Source organism: Myotis myotis, unplaced genomic scaffold (assembly GCF_014108235.1).
Source record: "Myotis myotis isolate mMyoMyo1 unplaced genomic scaffold, mMyoMyo1.p scaffold_m19_p_1, whole genome shotgun sequence".
Lineage (NCBI taxonomy): Eukaryota > Metazoa > Chordata > Mammalia > Chiroptera > Vespertilionidae > Myotis > Myotis myotis.
In genome coordinates, this window is record NW_023416313.1 from 139,190,040 (window position 1) to 139,213,423 (window position 23,384).

General features: G+C 40.6%; 1 protein-coding gene across 2 annotated transcripts in view; it reads right to left on the minus strand.

The window, feature by feature from the left end:
- AKAP6 (A-kinase anchoring protein 6) overlaps window positions 1-23,384 on the minus strand; it is a 410,196-nt gene that overhangs the window by 115,969 nt on the left and 270,843 nt on the right. For both annotated transcript variants that reach the window (XM_036353461.1, XM_036353459.1), the window contains exon 8: window positions 8,878-8,998. In XM_036353461.1, the coding sequence (XP_036209354.1) occupies window positions 8,878-8,998 (121 nt within the window). The remainder of the gene's footprint in view (window positions 1-8,877; window positions 8,999-23,384) is intronic.

The window sequence follows — 23,384 nt, forward strand, 5'->3', positions numbered from 1 at the left end:
TCAAAGCTCAGATTAATATGACGGCTAATCTAAGGACTTTTTGAACTTTAATAAAAATGGAACAACAAATTTATTTCTAGATAGCAGTGGAGACAGCCTAGGTTTTTCCATTCTGATCCTTTAAAAATGACTAGATAATGTTATTTGAAATAGAATGATTTTAAGCATATTCTTCTTATCTTAATGGAGTTTTAATCTAACATACAATTAGGCTCTACAATTAATCTACTGGGAAAGAGGTTAAAAATTATCATTAGGTTCTTGTGCCTGATATATCTGTAGTATTTTTACCTTGACTGGTTCCATAGCTAGTATTTTGTTTCATTTTGAACAATTAAGGTAGGAAATTTTGGTACTGAAACATAAGGCCTAATTAACAGAATTTAATTGTTTGATGCATACTACTTCTACTCTAGATACCAACATGTGAAATTATTTTTTTAAGTTAGTGGATTTCCTTCTATTTCAAGCCTAGCTACTGCAACCTGGACTATGAGCGAGCCTAGCTTTACACTTTTAGGAGTGCAAGTTCAATCATAAAGGTATCAAGCCACATCTGAAACTACTTAGAAACTGTCCCGAACAAAATGCAAGGAACTATTATAGAGGGTTGAAATTTGCAAATTTATAAAATATAGGGATAGCACGGTTAATCTGTTTTCTATGATTGGTTCATAACTGTGACAACATTATTTTGGCATCAATAATTATAAAATAACAAGTCGACCAGATCACATTTTTCTTCTCTTACACTACGTTTCTTATTCCCCAGAATTTCTAATCCTATTCCATGCATATGTTTCTTTTAAAAGTCATAATGCTTGTCTTTAAATTCACACCCAAATTCTCCAAAGTACCATTTTCTCCTTTAAAACTTATCCCTTTCTCTTGTTTATTTTTTCTGAAACAATTCTTTCATTGTTTACTTTCTTTTTATTTGTTTGTGTTTTAGTGTTTTCTTATCTATTCATTCATCTACCTATCCATGATTTTCACTTACTCCTTTACCCTTTTTTTGTTTGGTTACCTTTGGATTAACTAATTTCAACAGCTTCCATTCTCTCTGATGCTTATAATTCTCTCTCACTTTCCTAATATCCTCCTCTTTCCCAATATGTGATACTGGGATCCTCTCTTATTATCCCCGCTGGCCAAGCTATCATGAAGAGGAGCCACCCTTGGGTGAGAGCCGTGCTCCAAGTCTTTAAACGTACCTGGCAACGCAGTCAGAGAAAAATAATTATTCATTTGTTAGAAACATTTAAAATTTACTTGTACTAAAGCGAGCTCTTTCTCAAAATAAAAAAAAGAAAGAAATACTGTGGTTAGACATGTCTCTACCATACCATCCTAACCCCTTATTAAAAAATCCTAAAAGAAAATGGTTTTGTATCTAAGTATCAAAATCAACTCAATTTCTTCAGAGGCGTGTGACTTTTCCTTGTGGAAAATGAAAATTTTGCAATTAAGCACATTTCCCTCTTTGTTTTCACTACTGGAAAAGCCAGAACAAAATGTTGAGGTTATCTTTAGTATCTATGTAGAACCTTACAGTGTATGTGCCTACATATTAACTCTTCTCACAGAAACAGACTCTAACCTCTGTGTATTTTCCCCAGTTTTAATTTATATTTACACTTTAAAGTATTTGTATTATTTTCCTGTGAATTCTCATAAACAACCTCAAATTCACAGCAGTGTAAATATGTAAGTAATCTATAGAGAGCACTGTATTATGCGAAATGAGTAGTTCTTTTCCTTTTATACACAAGAAATATTTGTATAATACTGATATCAATGGAGAAATATAAAGGATATGTGCATTTTCCCCATGAAAACAGAATTATATGAATAACTAACTCTCAAAATTAAATATAAAATCCTCAGTGTAAGTTCCTTGAAAGTATACAGGTATTATTAGTTAAGGTGGCTACTAATTTTAAGTTATTTTTAAGCTAAAGTGTTCTTTTTAACCCCTTAAAAATCCTATAATCCTATATTTCATTCATGAGGAAGAGCTAAACCATTCACTCAAGAAACAAATCCATAAATATGCTATGTCAGTGAGCTTCATACTGTCTGAAAACAGATCTTGTTCATTTAGAACAATAACCAGCAGACTGCAACTTCTAATTTTGGCCCTTGAAATTAATTCTTGGACTCTGGAACCCCACACCCACCCAGATGGCTAGGGGCATTGTCCTCTATGCTGGTAGGTGACAGAGATGGGCAGTGCTTTGTGGCAGGTGAGGAGCCCTGACAGGGCAGCCTTCCCAGCACGCCAGAGTCTGCGTGTCGGCCAGGAGGGCAGCGTGGCAGCAGCAGCCTAAGGAAATGCTTCCAGGCCCCTCCGCCTATGACATGTACAGGATGGGGAGGAAGTGTCTTGAGCTTCCCTGAGCCCAAGAATAATGCCACCTTTGATCTGAAGAAATGAAAAAAAAACCCACACGGAGCTTTTCTTTTGCAAGTGGGTTTTAAATATTGCTCCATTAATAGTTAATGCACATAAAGACCAGTAGAGTGACAGCTCCCTGTGATTATGAATTCTGGCTTCGTAACTCTAGTACAAATAGGAGCTGAACTTTCAAAATCACGGTGGTTACTTTTGACAAATTAAATTGTCCTACTTAAAAAGGTAGGAGGAATGAAGAGCAGGAAAGCGAGGGAGCGGGAGCAAATTCTCCTTGGAGATGATTTTCATATCAAGGAAGGAAAAAAAGGAGAAAAAAACTACACTTGTGTTTCCCAGGCTGACGATACTGCCACTGTTTATTAAAAATAGGCCCAGAAGGTCCCAATTCAGAGGTTGGACAAGATAGAAAAGGGGAAGGAAAGATACTGGGAGTATGGCTCACTGTCTCTGAAAAGGAAAGTATATTTAAGAGTGACTAGTTTTTAATAAGAACCAGGTTGCTCTTAGGACCCTGCAGTTTAAAATTAATTAGAAAGAAAATGGTCTTAAATTTCTCACAATCTGAAACTAACAAAAATGGTTTAAACAAAAAATCCACTTTAGAGCCCATTGTGATATTAAGGTTCTAAATTATGTCAGGTTGTATGAATGTGATCTTTGCTGGTTACATCTAATTCTTTTCCTGCAAGAATTCCTTGGGTAGTTTGCTTGTTTGGGGTAACCAAGATGTCATTGCCAGGTGCCCCACTCAGGAGGTCTGCTGAATGAATAGTCAGGGTATTTATTTGCAGTTTCATGTCTAGGAGTTAAGGTCAGATGGCTTTCCAGCAGAGACCAGAATATAAAACAAGCAGGTCAAGCCAGAAAGTTAGTACCTAAAGTTAAGAAGGTAGTGCCTAAAAATCTTCACTTTCACTGAGCACCATCTTATGATATTTTCTCAAACCCAACATTTCTAAATGTGGACTTTGGGGATCAACCTGGATGGTACAATGCATAAATTGTGTTTGGGCATGACTATCTTTGCCAGGTAAGGAGCTGAGGGATGAAAGATAGAAAGCCCCTTAGAGAGAGGAAAACAAAGGTTTCAAATTCTATGATAAAAGGAATAATGATTCTGCCTAATCTTAGTTCCTGGATTCTACCAATACTCAGCTGAAGGTCTCCCTCATTCTTTGCCATAATATAATATCAGGAGTCATAAACTTCATTCCCATCCATAATTTATTAACTCAATAAATAAATTAGCTCAATAACTGTATAAGGTGCTTTACTTAACAACATAGAGAATGCAAGTGCAAGGCATTGTTCTTGGTGTTATATCATTGTTTTAAGAAATGAAGATGGAGAGAACCAAGATGGCGGCATAGGTTAACGCCGGAGTTTGCTGCCTTGAACAACTACTTCAAAAGTGAAACTAAAAGACAGAACGGACATCACCCCAAACCACAGGAACGCTGGCTGAGTGGAAGTCCTACAACTAGGAGGAAAGAGAAATGCATACGGACACTCAGAGGAGGCGCAGTGCTGAAGTCAAATTCTGAGGTGCGGAGTGCGCGAGCGGGCTGGCGGCGGAGGGCGCGGTTGGCGTTTTCAATCTGGAGGGAGTCGCAGACTCTGAGCTCCAGATCCGGGCGAGTCTTTTTTTTTTTTTTTTTTATTAGTTAAGGTATTACAAATGTGTCCTCATCCCCCCCATTAACCCCCAACCTCCCCCCCACACACACTCATGCTCCCATCCCCCTGTTGTCCATGTCCATTGGTATGGCTTATATACATGTATACAAGTCCTTCGGTTGATCTCTTCCCCTTACCCCCGCCCTCCCCTACTTTCCTTCTGGGGATTGATAGCCTGATTGCTGTTTCTCAGTCTTTGAGTCTGTCCCTTTTCATCAGTCTATGTTGTTCTCTATAATCCACAAATGAGTGAGATCATGTGGTATTTATCTTTCTCTGACTGGCTTATTTCACTTAGCATAATGCTCTCCAGATCCATCCATGCTGTTGCAAAAGGCAAGAGTTCCTTTTTTTTTTACCGCAGCATAGTATTCCATTGTGTATATGTACCACAGTTTTCTAATCCACTCATCTGCTGATGGGCACTTAGGCTGTTTCCAAATCTTAGCTATGGTGAATTGTGCTGCTATGAACATAGGGGTGCATATATCCTTTCTGATTGGCGTTTCTGGTTTCTTGGGATATATTCCTAGTAGTGGGATCACTGGGTCAAATGGGAGTTCCATTTTTAGTCTTCTGAGGTGGCGTTTTCAATCTGGAGGGAGTCGCAGACTCTGAGCTCCAGATCCGGGCGAGTCTTTAGCGACCCAGACTCAAACGAGAGAAGCGGGACTGTCTGGCTTCGGTCAGAGCGAGTGCAGCTTTCTATCCGAGGTTTGCAGCGGTAGCTGGGACTCAGAGAGGCAGAGCCCCTGGGGACAGGACTGAGAGCCGCCATAACTGCTCTCTCCGGCCCACCCTGTTGATCCTGTGCGACCCGCCCCGCCCAAGCCCTGCACAGAGGCTTTTGCCAGATAGCCTCAGGCAAACGCCAGATTAGCACCTCCCTAGAGAACAGAAGTTCTCTCACTGCAGACACAGCTGATTATCATAGCCACTTGGCCTGGAGGTCAAACCCTCCCTGGTATTAGCTACAACAATCAAGGTTTATAGGACTGCGCACAAAGACCACTAGGGGGTGCACCAAGGAAGCATAACAAAATGCGGAGACAAAGAAACAGGACAAAATTGTCAATGGAAGATATAGAGTTCAGAACCACACTTTTAAGGTCTCTCAAGAACTGTTTAGAAGCCGCCGATAAACTTAATGAGATCTACAAGAAAACTAATGAGACCCTCGATGTTATATTGGGGAACCAACTAGAAATTAAGCATACACGGACTGAAATAAGGAATATTATACAGACTCCCGACAGCAGGCCAGAGGAGCGCAAGAATCAAGTCAATGATTTGAAATGCAAGGAAGCAAAAAACACCCAACCGGAAAAGCAAAATGAAAAAAGAATCCAAAAATGCGAGGATAGTGTAAGGAGCCTCTGGGACAGCTTCAAGCGTACCAACATCAGAATTATAGGGGTGCCAGAAGATGAGAGAGAGCAAGATATTGAAAACCTATTTGAAGAAATGATGACAGAAAACTTCCCCCACCTGGTGAAAGAAATGGACTTACAGGTCCAAGAAGCGCGGAGAACCCCAAACAAAAGGAATCCAAAGAGGACCACACCAAGACACATCATAATTAAAATGCCAAGAGCAAAAGATAAAGAGAGAATCTTAAAAACAGCAAGAGAAAGAAACTCAGTTACCTACAAGGGAGTACCCATACGACTGTCAGCTGATTTCTCAACAGAAACTTTGCAGGCCAGAAGGGAGTGGCAAGAAATATTCAAAGTGATGAATACCAAGAACCTACAACCAAGATTACTTTATCCAGCAAAGCTATCATTCAGAATTGAAGGTCAGATAAAGAGCTTCACAGATAAGGAAAAGCTAAAGGAGTTCATCACCACCAAACCAGGATTATATGAAATGCTGAAAGGTATCCTTTAAGAAGAGGAAGAGGAAGAAAAAGGTAAAGATACAAATTATGAACAACAAATATGCATCTATCAACAAGTGAATCTAAGAATCAAGTGAATAAATAATCTGATGAACAGAATGAACTGGTGATTATAATAGAATCAGGGACATAGAAAGGGAATGGACTCACTATTCTTGGGGGGGAAAGGGGTGTGGGGGGTGCGGGAAGAGACTGGACAAAAATCATGCACCTATGGATGAGGACAGTGGGTGGGGAGTGAGGGCGGAGGGTGGGGCAGGAACTGGGAGGAGGGGAGTTATGGGGGGGAAAAAAGAGGAACAAATGTAATAATCTGAACAATAAAGATTTAATTAAAAAAAAAAGAAAAAAAAAAGAAATGAAGATGATGTAGATAGGTCTGAGATGGATTGGAAACACTGTGAAATGGGTTGGGTGGCCTGTTGAGCTGCCACAATGATGGGGAAATAAAGAGTAAATGTCTAGTAGCAAAAGAGATAATCTCACAAACTAACAAAAACTTGTTTTGTCCCAAATGCCAATGGTTTCCTTGATAAGAAATAATAATAAAAGACTGGCATCTTTCAGGGCCAACAAATCCAAAGATTAAAATGACTAAGGTAGTCTCAACAGTACTGAAAGCCTCTAAAGCCTCGAAAGCCCTGGGGACCAATTGAAAGCTTTGCGCTTTCAGGAGTCTCTCTGAGCAACAGGCTCCATCTCCCTCCCCTGAGGCTTCAGTTCAGTTGATTCCTGAAAAAGCAGACAGAACAGAGGGATGGGACATTGAAATGGGAATTCTTGGCAAAGACCTGAAATTAATTCTCCATCAGTTTTTCTAATGCAGAAGCCACCCCAAGTTCTAAATTAGTCCTTAGTCAATATCCTCAGGATTGCTTTGCAAGTTTCCAAACCTTTGGAATCTATACAGAGAAACTCCACAAACCTGTATCATTTGCCCTTGGTTTCCAATTCAACCCTTAATATTGCTTATAAGCGAAATGCAAAGTTAGTGCTAGCCTCATAAACTTAGATACATTGAACACCTACAATGCAAAAAAAAAAAAAAAAATTATGACAAGACATAAGTCACAAATAAAGAACCCCAGTAGGAAAACGTTTGGAAAAATACTACAACCCAGAAGTGCTGAGTGGGTGGAACAATGGCCTTCAATATGCCAAAATGAGAATTCTCAGGCAGAACACTTAGAAGGAAACCACAAGAAAAAGAAGACTGCACTTTTTGTTCAGTGATTTCCTATTAATTGTGATGTAAATTATATGGATGTGATTTTGACAAAGAATAGCACTGTTTCTGAAATAAATAGTGGTTTATGTGCAAAATACAAAATGCATCAGGAAGAAAAAAAATGTTATTTGGCAGCATGAGTGTAATAAAATGTGAGATAACAGCTTACGATTAGGTAACTTTTATATTATCTTTTCCTGTTTGACTCGATTTTTAATCTTAAGCCTTAGGAATAAAACAAATATTTTTGCATCACAAATTAACATAGGTTTATAGGCATTTTCATATGTAATTCTTGACATAAAATATAAAATCATCTAGCTTTGGCTACTAGGTCAAGATTGTTAACTTAATAATATGTTATGCCAGAAGATATATTGGGTAGTTTTGTTGTTACTGTGAACAGCTATCCATACAGGAAATAGCTGATAGTCTACAAACTCTATTAATGTTGGACAGAATTCTTCAGGGAGTAAAATATCATCACTTGCTCAGTCCCTGAGAAGCTATATCTTCTCTTAACCAAGATGATTCCCAGGGGACGTTAATTAAAGTGGGCCAGACCCTCAAAAAATACAAATAAATATTTATCTTTAGAAGAGGGAAAAGTTAAAATAATATATTAAATAAAGGTAATTTCAAATGATAAAGATTGAAGAAGAAAGAAGACAACTTTTATTTGACCTTGAATGTACTTCTTATTCTATAAGAAATTTTAAAAAGCTAGAGGGTAGTTGTTTCTTGTCATTATACTGTTGCTGATTCTGTGGTTAGTTATTAATTTTATTTTTTATGATTCACAATCTGCTCTTTGAAATATGCCATATGCTCAAAGCAATTCAAGGATGACAACTGTCAGAATTACTCCAATAAAAATTGCCTAAATGAGGAAGATTTACTACAGTCTGATATTTCCGTGGAAAGTCCCTCTACCTCCCCAACAGCTTTTCAGACACCGTGAATCTTGCAACCATTTCTTCAGTCAAAATCACAGGGTTGTTTTGTAAGAACGACTAAGACCATTTAAGTGAAATTGGTAAAACACACTAGGCTAAGGGTGAATTAGCAGACATGGAAAACAATATAGATAGTTATTAGATGGATTGCTGCAATCAATATGTGAGTTCCAAGCCAGTTTTCTTAAATCACACGCAAATGTATTGACTTAATATGACAACGTCTGCTCTATGTATCACTAACAAACATTAAATTGGACATGCCCTGCACCCTGAAAGCAGCAAGCCAAACTAAAGGCACATTTTTTCCCCCTGGGAAGATCTGAGGGGTGGATAGAATCTACCTGAGTGCTCCAATCAAAACACATTTTGTTAAATGTGAGCAGTCCATTTACCCTTCATTTTGTTTCAGTCTATTTATTAATGCAGTTTCATTTATTGTTATTCATCCTGAAGATAAATCTTTGTCCTTCTATAGAATTACACCAAATAGAATGTGATAAAGGGAACTTTCCTGCAATTATGATGTCGGTGCAGCCTGTCAGCACACAAGGGATGGAAATGAGTTTGGGGACAGGGAAGAGAATTCTAATAGACACCATGATACATACAATGAACGCAAAGATATCCTGAGAGAGAGAGACTTGTCAGGCTAATCAGATCTTCCCCAGTAAGGTAAAAGCAAGAAGAGAGCGCTAACCTTGTAAAGGTGCTGCTGCTGCTCCTCTGACATCATCAGGTCGTGGCTGTCCATCACGAGGGACTCCATGTCAATCAGCCAATCCCAGAGCTCCTGATATTCTGAATCAAAGTCCAGAAGCCTGAAGATAAGACACAACATGTATTATGCATAAATACAGAGTAGTTGTTAAAATCTTGTATTAGAATAATATATTCTTGAAAATCCATGATGTTCCTGGGTGATACCTATAAAAAGAGCAGGAAAGAATTCTCTCTGTGGTTACACAGTGGGTAAAAGAGGAACTCAAGCTTGTGACATAGCCACTTCTTAGATTTTGAAACATGTAATTTCGATGTTCATACCTGAGACATATTATCATGGCGATTTCCATTTGCTCACCCTTCCTGAAGATTTACAGCACTTGAACGAAATGACTACTACCTTGAAAAAGAGCACCATCATATTTAACAGGCTCAGGAATGTTGGGTCAGTGCCATTTGAAGGTTACATGGTCCAGAATTTTGGTTAAGAGCAGTACGCTCAAAATTCAAACCCCTTTCTCATCTACTAGATTTTCCATGGATACTACATCCCAATAGATTTATGATTAAGAACACTAATTTAATGAATTTCTCTATAATAATCATAATTCACTATCATATCCAAAATATAATGTTTACTGGGAAGTGGCTCAATCATTTATCTGTCCCTCTGCTGTCTATCTGCCCATCTCTGCAAACATATATCCTACATTTAGTGTCATGGATGAGTAGCCAGCATTTCAGCTTAACACTCAGAGTTAGGCTTGAGTGACTCTGGTAAGCCAGTGAGAACCAGGGGCAGATCCAGTATTAGACAGGTGTTCCCCACAGACATGTAGGAAACAAAGGTAAGGACAGGAAGTCAAAACAATGAATCTTGAATAGGCAGCAATCATTAAAATTCAAAGGAGGATCACTATGGTTTTCAACAAAATAAATCATTAGAATAAGGAGCTTAAAAGGATTAATGTGATTCTCTATTGAAAGCTCGGTGAATAAGTAAAGCCCAGATTCTTCTAAAACACTGTGATCAGAAAATGAAAGTGCAGATGAAAAACTATCACTTTGTCTTTTCCCAAAAAAATCATCCCCCTGAAAGAAATCCTAGAATCTTGTCAAACTGTAACTGAACAAAACCTTATCTGGGTTTCTGGTCAAGATGGTGGCGTAGGTAAATGTGGTACTCACGTCCTCCCATAGCCACATCAAAATTACAACTAAACTACAGGACAACCATCATTCAGAACTGCCTGAAATCCTCCTGAACAGAAGTCCTATAACTAAGTATATAAAGAAGAAGTCACATTGAAACTGGGATGAGGGGCAGAGGCGTGGAATAGACTGGTCCCACACCCACATGCGGTGGATAAAAATTGGGAAGGATATCTCAGCTGCAGAGGTCCCTGCTGAGGAGCCAGGAGTGTCAGCCTCAGATCAGGCCCTCCAGCTCAAGGTTCTAGTGCCAGGAAGAGAGGTCCTCATAACTTCTGGCTGTAAAAACCAGTGGCGATTATGGCTGGGTGAAACAGAGGCTGCTGGAATCCCAGGAGTTCATCTTTAAGGGCCTGTGCACAGACGTACTCAAACTCATTTTTCTGAGATTCAGCTCTGGGGCAGCAGCTCAAAAAGCATCAGAGACATATGGGGAAGGATTGAATTGTTAGGCACCAGGGCAAGAGATGAAGGGGCAGCTTTCTTCCAGACAGAAGTGCTGACAGAGGCCATGGTTCCTCTTCAGAGCTCTTCCTCCACAGAGCCAGCAGGCGGTGCCATATCTGAGTCCCCATCCACCTGGCTCACACTGTTTTGCCCTACCCTGGTGATTCCTTGAGACTCGAACCCACCAACTTGTGGGCCCACCTAAACCGTTTCCAGCGGCTTTTCCATATTAATGGCCTGTCATGGTTCATGCCTCAGACTTTCCTAAAATCTCTCAAACAAGCAGCATCTGGCCTCTATGTGCCCCATACCTCTCTCTAAGAGGCCCCCAGCCAGGAACTAGTGGCAGCTGGCCTTGCTTCACAGCTTGGCCTCTTCTGGGCATCTCCAAGCCCAGCACAAGTAGCAACCATTTGCAGATCATTTTGTAGCCCATGCCTAGTGGCCTAGGGTAGAACACAGGCAGCTGTTGACCTTTGCCTGTAACTCCCCTAGGCCCCAGAGCTAGCGCACCCACTGAACAGCTTCAGACCATGTTGAAGCACCATGCAACCACTTCCACAAATGACACACTCAAGGGCACCAGAGCCCCACTGAAGTAAATCCTGCTCCATGGGGTCAGCCTCTGCACAGCTGATCTTTCATGGAGGTGCAGCCAGCCCTTGCTGCCATTTGGCCTGGGGATAAAGCCCTTCCATTGACATGCCAACAGCAATAGAGGCTCAACAACAAAAGGAAGGTATATAGAGCCCCCAAGAGGCTGTGCTTTGATTGTCCAGCTTGGGCGGGGGAGGGGGAGATGGGGGCTGTGCCATTGGGCCCTACAGGACACCTAATACATAAGGCCATTCTACCAAGCCTGGGAGACATAGCAGATCCACCTAATATATAGGAACAAACCCAGGCAGGCCACCAAAATAAGAAGACAAGAAAACATGTCCCAAATGAAAGAAGAGAACAAAACTCTAGAAAAAGAACTAAACAAAATAGAGACAAGCTATCTACTAAATACAGAGTTTAAAACACTGGTTGTAAGGATGCTCAGTGAACTTAGGGGAAGGGTAATGAACTTAGTGAGAACTTGAACAAAGAAATAGGAAACATAAAAATGGACTGAGGAAACATAAAAAAGAATCAGTCAGATAAGAATAATGTATTACAGGAAATCAACAGTAGAGTACATAAAGCAGTGGATCAAATCAGGGATTTGGATGATAAGGAAGCAGAAAACACCTGATCAGAATAGCAAATAGAAAAAAGAATTTTTAAAAAATGAGGAAAAATAAAAAACCTCTAGGACAACTTCAAGTGTACCAACATTCTCATCATGGGGATGTCTGGAGGAGAAGAGAGAGAAAAAGGAATTTAAAACTTATTTGAATAAATAATGACAGAAAACTTTCTTAACCTCTGAAAGAAGTAGACATACAAGTCCAGGAAGCACAGAGACTCCAAACAAGAGGAACCCAAAGAGGCCCACGCCCAAGACACATCATAATCAAAATGCCAAAGGTTAAAAACCAAGAGAATCTTAAAAGCAGCAAGAAAAAAGCAGTTCGTTACCTATAAGGGAACTTCCATAAGACCGCCAACTGATTTCTCAACAGAAATTTTGCAGGCCAGAGGGATTTGGCAAGAAATATTCAAAGTGATGAAAAACAAGAACCCTACAACCAAGATTACTTTACCCAGAAAACCTATTATTTAGAATTAAAGGACATATAAAGAGCTCCCCAGACCAAAAAAAAAGTGCTAAAGGTTTTCATCATCACTGAACTGGGTATTACATGAAATGTTAAAATGTCTTCTTTTTGAGGAAGAAAACAGATAAAAAATATGAATGATAAAAGGCAATAAATATATATCTATGAACAACTGAATCTAAAAAACAAAATAAATGAACAAAACAGAAATAGACTCATAGATACAGAAAAAATTTGATGGTTGCCAGATGGGAGGAAGCATTTGGGGACTAAGTGAAAAAGGTGAAGGGATTAAGAACAAATTGGCAGTTACAGAATAATCATGGGGATGTAAAATACAGCATAGGAAATATAATCAATAATATTATAATACTACTAGAAGCCCGGTGCACAAAAATTTGTGCACTCAGGGGGGAGGGAGGGTCCCTCGGCCCAGCCTGTGCCCTCTCGCAGTCTGGGACCCCTCGGGAGATAATGACCTGCTGGCTTAGGCCTGCTCCCGGGTGGCAGAGGGCAGTCCCAATCCCTAGGTGCAGCCCCCGGTTGGGCTCAGAGCAGGGCTGATTGGGGAGTTGGGGCGCCGCCCCCTGTCATGCACAGAGCAGGGCAGATCGGGAGGTTGCAATGCCACCCTCAGTCACGCTCAGGGTAGGGCCGATTGGGGGATTGGGGCACCGCGCCCTGTCACACTCAAGGCAGGGTCGATGGGGAGGTTGCGGCGCCACTCCCTGTCACGCACAGAGCAGGGCAAATCAGGGGGTTGGGGCTCCATACCCTGTCACGCACAGAGCAGGGCCCATCAGGGGGTTGGGGAGCCCGCCCCCCGTCACGCACAGAGCAGGGCTAATCAGGGGGTTGAGGCGCTCCCCCTGTCACTCACAGAGTAGGGCCCCCCATACAGGAGTTGGGGCACCGCCCCCTGTCACACACAGAGCAGGGCAGATCAGGGGGTTGGGGCACTGCACCCTGTCACACTCAGGGTAGGGCCGATGGGGAGTTTATGGCTCTACCCCGTCACACACAGAGCAGGGCCCGTGGGGGGGGGGGGGTTGGGGCTCTGCACCCTGTCACACACAGAGCAGGGCTGATCAGGGGGTTGGGGCGCTGCAGCCTGTCACACACAGAGCCGCAGGGCGATCAGGGGGTTGGGGAGCTCCCCCAATCAGTCACAGAGCAGGGCTGATCAGGGGGTTGGGGCGCCTTCCCCTATCACGAACAGAGCAGGGCAGATAGGGAGGTTGTGGCCCCGCCCCCTGTCACACACAGAGCCGCAGGGCGATCAGGGGGTTTGGACGCTGCCCCCTGTCACACTGATCCTGGTGCCGGGAGGCCTTCCAGCTCCGCTGATCCCGGTGCTGGGAGGCATATTACCCTTTTACTATATAGGATAGAGGCCTGGTGCACAGGTGGGGGCCGGCTGGTTTGCCCTGAAGGGTGTCCTGGATCAGGGTGGGGGTCCCCACTGGGGTGCCTGGCCAGCCTGGATGAGGGGATGATGGCTGTTTGCAGCTGGTCACACACCCTTCAGTGTGGGGGTCCCCACTGAGGTGCCTGGCCAGTCTGGGTGAGGAGCTGAGGGCTGTTTTCAGGCTGGCGGGTGACTGAAGCTCCCAACCGCTCCTTTTTTTCTTTCTTTTCTTTTTTATTCTGGGCCAGCTTTAGCCCTGAGGCTTGGCTCCAGCTCTTAGGCCTCCGTTGAAAGCAGGTATCTGGTTTGTTTGGGTTCTATAATCGAAACAGTGTTTCAACTCCAGCTCTGAGATCCCAGCTGGCTGAAAGCAGGTTTCTGGGGTTTTGTTTAGCTTCTATATTTGTAACAATGTTTTAAACTGCAAGCTCAGAGGCTGGCAGCGGCAGGCAGGGAACGTTGGAGTCCTCCCTCACTGAAGCAAGCAAGCCTCATGTTCGTTTCAAGCTGCCTGGCTGCCGGCCGCCATCTTGTCAGTTAATTTGCATATCGCCCTGATTAGCCAATGGGAAGGGTAGCAGACGTACGGCTAATTACCATGTTTCTCTTTTATTAGATAGGATGTATGGTGTCAGGTGGGTATGAGAGTTATCTGGATGATCACTTAGTAAGTTATAGAATGTCTCATCACTGGGTTGAACACCTGAAACAAATATGCTCTGATATGTCACCTTCAATTAAAAAATAGAAGAAAATAATAATAAAATAATTAATTGAAAAGAAAAAAACACACCTATCTTTACTAGTGAAGTAGCAGCTTCAGGTATCAATCTGCATTTATCTAGTGAGTATCTTATTACTACCTTTTTCCTGTCTCTATATATTAAATGACTCCTTTCCAAGAAAACACACATCCACTTTTCATAACTTACAACTTAATCTTAAGACGTCTGTCAAAAATTAAAGTGTGTTTGGTGATGGAGGAGTAGACTTAGAGTTGCCTATTTTATTTTAATTACTTTACCATAATTATATAGATCCTTGATTAGGACTGTAAGTACCCAAGGGCAGGAATCACCTATTATTAGCTAACACGCAGAACTGACTTATAAATGTTTACTTAATGCTGATGATGGGTACAGCTGATGTAGCCAAAATCTTCAGTAAGGCTAAGGTGGCTTAGATCAGTGCTTCTCAAATTTTAATGTGATATGGCATCGCGGAAGAGCTTGCTGAAATGCTGGTACTGATACAGTAGTTCCAGGGCGGGGCCTGAGAGTCTGCATTTCTAACAAATGTTGGCAACTGGCAACACTGCTGGTCATGGACCTCACTTTGAATAGCAAGGACTTGCAGCATAAATGTGAAATCTGCAAATATACATTTCAAAATACCAAAAAACCATCAGGCTTTCTTCCTTAACTTTGTGAGTGACTAATAAAGAATGGCTAATAAGCATTTGTTCATATGACAGGTACAATAATTTAGAAATTCCTCCTGAATTATAGTCATCATTTCTTTCTCCTTGTACCTTCCCATATTTTAACCATAAAAACAAGGGAAAAATGGAATGCCACCACCCCCCCCAAAATTGGGAGATTATGATTCAGGGGAATATTAAAAGGAAAGGGGAAAGGAAGGCTAAAGCTCAACCCTTCCATCTCAGTGGACTTTGGGAATAAGGAAATAAAGGCCAGAGGTGTATGGGCTCAGATGTGTCTCCTCACATCCCTTGGACTAAGACCTACTGAAAAGGCCTATGAGACAGGTTGAAGGGAAAGCCAAAAGTGCAAGGATGCCAGCACCATTTCTGCTAGGAAGTCTGGGAAGAGATCACCTTAATCGGTGTCCTCACAATAGCCTGGGGTGGGAATGTTGCAGTCAGAGAGAGACCTTTGGTCAGGACACCCTTTGCTACCCGGTTCTCTCATCCCTCTCTGCCCAACCCCCACCCCCCACCATGAGATTTCTGGAAGTTCAGCTGGTGAACTTGGCAGAGGCATTACACAATGACCTCCAAGGAGGGGAAAGGGGGAGGAATTCTGGAGCCAGACCTTAGAGAGTTGGTAGAACCAGTGAGGGTAGAGATGAGGCTTTAGTCAGGAAATACCTCCTGACCAAGCCAAGAGATAACGCAGCATTATGTGGGATGCAACCTCATAATGTCGAGGGCAGGACCCATTTCCATAAGTCCAGCCAGCCTGCACCATGGACCACATTAAGACAGGGGACCTTATTGCATCCCAGAATCACAAGGTCATATAAGCCTCCTATTTTTTGCTTGTTTTTTATAATATGATAGGAAATCTGAAAAACAGCATTTATCCCAAGAGTTTTTCTTTAAAGAGAATGTTAATTTATTAGGGGAGAATATAACAAGCACTGGGTTTAAGAGCCTGAACACTAATCTTAAAGCAAGCTTTTTTTTCTTTTCTTGCTTTACCAGAAAAGCATGCGTCTTATAAAAATTATCAGCCAGTAAGAGAAAATAAGGACCTGGAGATTATTATGCTAAGTGAAATAAGCCAGTTAGAAAAAGACAAATATCACATGGTCTCACTTATATGTGGAATCTAATGAACAAAATAAACTGACAAACAAAATAGGTCCAGAGATATGGATGCATGGTACAGAATAACAGATTTCAGTGTGTGTGTGGTGCGGGTGGGCGGGGGAGGGGGTGAAAGGGGACAGGAAGAGATTAACGAAAGAACATATATGCATATATGCATTGTTCATGGACACAGACAAATAGTATTGGGAAGGCCTGGGGTGGGGTGGGGGTTGGGGTTGGGTGGAGGGGGACAGAAAGGTAGAAAATGAGAGACATCTGTAATACCATCAACAATTTTTTTAAAAGCCTGGTTCATTTCCACATGTGGATGATAAAAAAGAAACTTTGATTATGACTAAACAATTCAAGGGCAAAGGATGAATTTATTTTTCCATCCCTAGTACTTACCATAGTACCTGGAGAAAAATGATGACTGAACATAGATAATGAAACCAAAATCCTTTAGTAGGGCAAGAATGACTTCAGAGGAGCCAGTATGTGAAAGCGATGATAGTATGTCATTCCCAAATGCCAATACCAAAGCAACAAGTGCACCATTGACAGGCTCCTTCACTCGTTCTGAAGGTGAGATTTCGCCTTCAGTGTATGATAACGGCACATTTGCTTACTTAGAATGATTAGATGCAATAGATTCTCAGTTAGTCTGAGTTGCCTTCCCATTCCTTTCACATCCTCCTCTTTTCTCTAGTGAAAACTAAAGAAGATTTAAAAATAGATTTTAAACAAAATAGATTGTAAATGAAAAATATACACAGGATGATAAAATGTTCAGAACAATAGAGAATTGTCCACTGTCTCTTTTCCATGTCTTTATATCCATTTAGCTGTTCCCTCCTATTACTCTCCTTACAGAACAAAAGCCATTTCTTCCAATTAAATGCACTTCAGGCTCCTCCTCAGATAGTCTACACTGGAGACCTGCAAATGGGGAATAAGCGAAACACAGCTCCTGTCCTCATTCTTTTCCACTCGAGTCTATCTTCATCCTAGCTGAGAATATGTAGGCTTGAGTTTGTTGGATACAGTAAATGCTTTGGTTCCATGATTTTGTTTCACTAGAGTAGAATCAGCACCGGTGTTTTCCAAACAACAAATTCTCATAAGGTCCAAATACAAAAGACAAGAACATTTTTTAAAGCATTTGTGCCTAATTTCAGATTCTTGGCCATGCATTCATTCACAGCTTAGAAAAGACCTGACAGTTTTTCAAATGTAGTGAAATAAAATATATAACTTTATAGAAAATCAGCAATTAATTACTAGAATTTCTTTGTTGGTTCTTTTGAAACTTTCTGAAATGACTACAACTTCATGTGCTAATTATATCAGGAAAATTCTTACATAAGAATGATTTGCTTTCTTATGTTTACATTACCTGCAAAGGTATGCTAAGCGTTTCTCAAGTGACTTTATAAAAGACAATGTCTTCCAGGAAAAGTGACAGCTACTATAAAAAGCAGCAAAAAAGATCATAGATGAGTGAATGTATCAAGGGTATCATGAAACTAGTTAACAGTTCTACTGTATATCCTTTTGAAGAATATGCCGATTCTACCAGCTGAATTCCAACTAGGTTCTTTTCTTGAATTTCTGGTGACTCTAGGATCTCTTTTAAGAAGGGAGAAAGAGATTTAAATTGTGGCAATAGCTCAGAACCTTGTAAGGGATATGACAATGGGAACTAGTCTTTTGGAGGGATTTTCCTCATAAAATTTCTTTGTAATTGTGCTTGGGTTTATGTCAACTCATTCACTCAAATATATAATCTCCTTCATGTTAAAATGTCTCAAAACATACCTTTCAGTACTCTATGAATATGTTATGTTCTCTACAAAATTGTACAAAGAAAACTCATCTTTACTGTATGAAAGTGTTATAAAGCAGACACATCACAAAAAAATGTATTCTTTTGCATACTTATCCTTTAAATTGCCATGTACCTGAAGGGCTCACAATAAAAGAGTTGGACATTCTCTTATGGGTATAATATTCCCATTTTAGAAGGTTTAAAAGCTTAATGAGGAAAAAATACTTTAACTCAAAGTCAGTTTCTGTTAGACAAACATAAAATTATAATGTGTTTATTCCATCGTCTGAGAATCTAATAGAGACCAGGACAAGGCTATGGAAAAATCAGTGTGTAAATTTTCTCGTGTTCATTTCTAAGGATGGGTCAACTACTATGGGTAATTGTCAAAAGTATTTCCCAACATCTTGTCTACCATTTTCTCTACCTTTTCAAGGTTAAAAAAAATTCTAGGTCCTTTCACCACAGACATAAAATATTAACAAGCTTATTTAGTATCATTTTTCTGCATATTGGATAGCAATATATTATTTGTGAGGCTGGTGTAGTTTAAGAAATAATCCTTTATCTAAACCCCAATGGGAGCTATGTGTGACTACCTAAGTATTTGAATACATAAATGCATTCAGCCTTTGGTATTTAAAGTGAGCATCATTAACTGAACATTTCAACTTAAACTTTGCTTAAAAGATAAAGTTTCACCCAAGTGAAATCAATGGGAGATGTGTGTGAATATATGAGGTTGCAGCTTGGCCCACTAAGGAATTTTCACTAAAGCAGACAATCAAATGAAGAAATAATCAAAATAGAGCAATTATTGGCTAAGGAAGGGATAATACTAAAAAGTCCTGGCAGGTTTTTTTTTTAACCTAAAGCCCGGTAATACATATTTTGGAACATTTAAGGATGCGTCTTTTGTATGCTTAGTGGTTCATTTCACATCAACACATCCAAAAACACAAGACCGGTTCCTGAAATACCAGCTTGCCTATACTGGGACTTCTATCAAATGATCCAATTTTCCTAGCTTCTTTAGCATATTGATTCTTTCCTCAAATATTCACTAAGTAGTCACTGTTCACAGTATTTGCTCAAGGAAGTTTGCCTCTGGTTTTCAAAAACGACACTAAAGGAAGTGGTAACAAAATCTTGTAAAAATATAGTTTAATAATTTTATTGAAGTGAAATACTAATAATAGATCAGAATTTCCCATCATTCTCTACTCCATGTGGCATGAAAGCACAGAAGGGAGATACAATAGTGGCACCTTGCTCAATCATCATATCATTAAAGAATAAAATTTAGCTTTCCAGACGTGGACTCGGATATGCACAGTTGCATGTAAAATCCCTTTCCACTCTAAACATATTAAAGTGTGGACACTAATTTATTATTTTGAATGAAAATTCATGAGTGACTTCCTCATGAGAAAAACAGGCTGCCTTTGCCATTAATAAATAAAAAGGAATATGGACTTCTCTCTAGCAGTAATTTTGTCAGTTCTCATCTATGCCCACATACACGTGAAAATGTCTAAGAAAAATCAAATCAACTCTACAAATGTGTTAATGACTGGCCCCACTTTCTAATGAACCCATGGACCATCTGCTCATAAACATTTGTTATTGAAATAAAAGTCATGAATCAAAAAAATTCTAACCTCCAAGACTATCCATAAAATTAGAAATAGCAATGTTGATTCCTGAATGTATTTAGAGGATTCTGTTAGGCTGTCAGGGAGTCAAACCCTTGTCTAAATTTTCAGCTAGTAAGCTGGATTAAGCTCTAGCCAAAGAGCTGGAAACCTTCTGAAGAACTGAAAATAGGCAGTGATTCTAATACAAATGGAGAAACTGTACTTCAAAAGACAAACAAGAGCTATGTTTGAAAACAAAAGATAAACCCTCCTATGTCATTGTAGGTGTTCAAGGTGACTGGGTCCAGACTTGCTGTTGATGTACTAGTGCTGGTTGGGCAGCTCACCCTTTGTAAAAGGACTACCCACCTAAGTCCCACTGGTTTTCAATGATTTAATAGGCCATGGGGAATCTTTACCCTCAGGGTTAGGACAGAAGGTAAATAACCTGGAAATAATTCCTGCTGCCCAACCCCTAACAAAATCCTGGTAACAGAATTAATATGGAGACCTCTCCCCCAAGATGACTTTGTCTGTTTCATTCATCCATGCTGACCCTGCCCAGAGAGCACATTGCTCAAACTCTAAGGTTTTATTACTTGTAGAAATGCTCTTACTGAATTATGTTTTAACATCCCTTCTGCAGCCTACATAAAATAATGCCTTGGGAATTGGGTTTGTCTTGTAGGGATATGCTATCACAAATGCCAGTCTTCTCTTTAAAGAACTACAAGATAAATTCCTCTCAGGACTCAATGGCATTAGAAGCTGACCTCCCACCAATATGTATTACTTTAATCTTGGGTGTGGAAAGTTTAGAGCCAAAGATAGTGTTCTTGAGGATATGTATAGAATATGGGTTGCTTTCTTACATATATTTTACTCTTACCTAACTTCAGTCATAATTTATTCCATTTTATTATAAACACTAGAAGCCCAGTGCACAAAAATTTGTGCACTGGAGGGGGGGGGGCACCCAACCTGTGCCCTCTCACAGTCTGGGACCCCTCGGGAGATAACCACCTGCTGGCTTAGGCCCGCTCCCCTGGTGGCAGATGGCACGCCCAATCCCGCGGTGTCTGCCCCATCTCCCCAGGTCGCAGATGGCAGGCCCGGATCCCGCGCTGGGTCGGGTGGCCGCTCGGATAGTGCTGCCGCCTGCCCCGCACATGGCAGGCCTGGATCCCATGCTGGTATGGGTGGCCGCTCAGATTGTGCTGCTGCCCGCCCCGCCCACCCTGCCCAGCTCACGGCAGGCCAGGATCTCGCTCTGGGGTGGCCAGCGGCTCGGGATTGCACTGCCACCAGCCCCAGGCGGGGCGGCACAGCGGGATCTGCCTGCGGTATGCAAATTAGCCACCATATTTGTTGGCGGTTAATTTGCATATCATGCTGATTAGCCAATGGGGGGGGCATAGTGAAGGTATGGTTAATTACCATGTTTGTCTATTATTAGATAGGATTTTTATAATTTGGTTCAAATCCTTTGCAAATGAGATGGGGAAATTAATAAATAAATAGATTTTAAAGAAAAGTAAGCTCTGTACATTAAAATGAGGTAGATTAGATTTGTCTTGGGTACCTTCCCATTGTTCCTGTTAGTACTTCTCTCCCACTTCAACGAGCTCTAGCAATTCTCTGAAAAACACTACAGAAATTGAGTATTGTTAAGGAGGAAGATATATATAACTTTAAAGTAATATTTTCCCAGAAAGCATATCACCACTTCTCTGGTTTGTCCTTTGTTGGCTACTGGCATGAATAGCATTAGATCACGAAAGTGTAAGACTGTCTAGCTTAATGTATTTGCATGCTAAAGGGGTATACTATTATGACCCCAAATTAATACATTTCAATGGGTGAGATTTTTTTCTTTTACCCAGAAAGACCTGCTTTAATATCACATAGTGCCCAGAATAGCAGTTATCCTGGAGGTAGCCAGGCAATTTTTGCTCCTTTTAACTGCATGCTGCATTGTAACCATACTATTTAATAATAACACCACAGTATAAGAAAAGAGGCAAAAAACCTGAATTGAACATTGATCAGCTATTAATTAGATTGAGATAGGATAGATCAAGTATCTGGGGAAGAAAGTAGAAATGCATGATGGAAATAAGATTTCTTTGGGTTGTCTAGTGATTTATTTGTAAGAATGTTCTCAACATTGGCACATATAAGAGATAGTACTTCATTTCATGGCTGGTGTATACCAAAAAGAAAAAATTTTACATAGCAATGTTCCATTGAAAAGAAGTTCAAAATGTTCATTTTGTGTGCATGTGTCACAGAGAACATGAGCAATCATGAATGTTCATTCAACTGCATGTAGATACTACTTTTGACCTGTTGCTCAACAGAAAACCAAAAATATCACCCTGCAGCAGCAAAAGTCAGAATGATTCTATCTCTTCCCAGGTGGCTGAAGTCAGTGTATCTTAATGCTTAATTTAGAGAATCAAATTTGATTTTTAATAAAGCAATATTTTATTAAGTATGATTATTTTTTATTTTTAAAAATCTGTATTGTTGTATTACAAATGTCCTCTTTTTTCCTCCCATTGATCTCTTCTAGCCTGCCCTGCCACCCACCCCAGGCCTTCACCACCCTATTGTCTGTGTCCATGGGCTATGCATGTATGCATGCAAGTTCTTTGGTTGATCTCTTCCCACCCACCCACCCACCCCCACCTTCCCTCTGATATTTGATAGTCTGTTCCAAGCTTCTATGTCTCTGGATCTATTTTGTTCATCAGTTTACTTTATTCATTCAATTCTACATATGAGTGAGATCATGTGATACTTGTCTTTCTCTGGCTGGTTTATTTTGCTTAGCATAATATTCTCCAGGTTCCTCCGTGCTGTCTCAAAGGGTAAGAGATACTGCCCAGCCTGTGTATCTCAGTGTTTAAGCGTCGACCTAGGAACCAGAAGGTCACAGTTCCATTCCCGGTCAGGGCACATGCCTGGGTTGTGAGCTCGATGACTGGTGTGGCGTGTGTAGGAGGCAATCTATCAATGCTTCTCTCTCATCATTGATGTTTCTGTCTTTCTCTTCCTCTCCCTTCCTCTCTGAAATCAATAAAAATATATATTATTTAAAAAGGGTAAGAGATCCTTCTTTTTCACTGCTACATAGTATTCCATGCTGTAAATGTACCACAGTTTTTTTATCCACTCATCTACTGACGGGCACTTGGGCTGTTTCCAGATCTTAGCTATTGTAAATTGCACTGCTATTTGTTTTTATTTATCAATATTAGTGATCTTGGGGAGGGAGGTTATATATATTTGTGTATATGTGTTTTCACACTGGCCAGAGATGCTTTTTTTTTTTTTCCTAAACCAAAAAGGATTCATCTTTCTTGCCAAACTTGTAACCTTTTGTCTATTTAAAGTTCATTTAGTTCAGCCTGTCGTGTTTGGGAATAACCTACATATGTTGTTTGGATTGATGAGTAAAACTTACAGTGAAACCTTGCTTGGTGAGGGGTGAATTACTCCTAAGTTCTTAGATAGAGGGTATACACCTTGACTACATCTCCACCTGTAGACATTGTCCAAAGTCACCCAAAGCCAGAGGAAGCTTGGCATATGGCTAATGAGACTGGGGACCTTCTAGAACTTCACCACACACACAGAAGTCCCTAAGAACTCCCGTGGGATTCCCAAGAACAATCAGGAAACATCTCCAT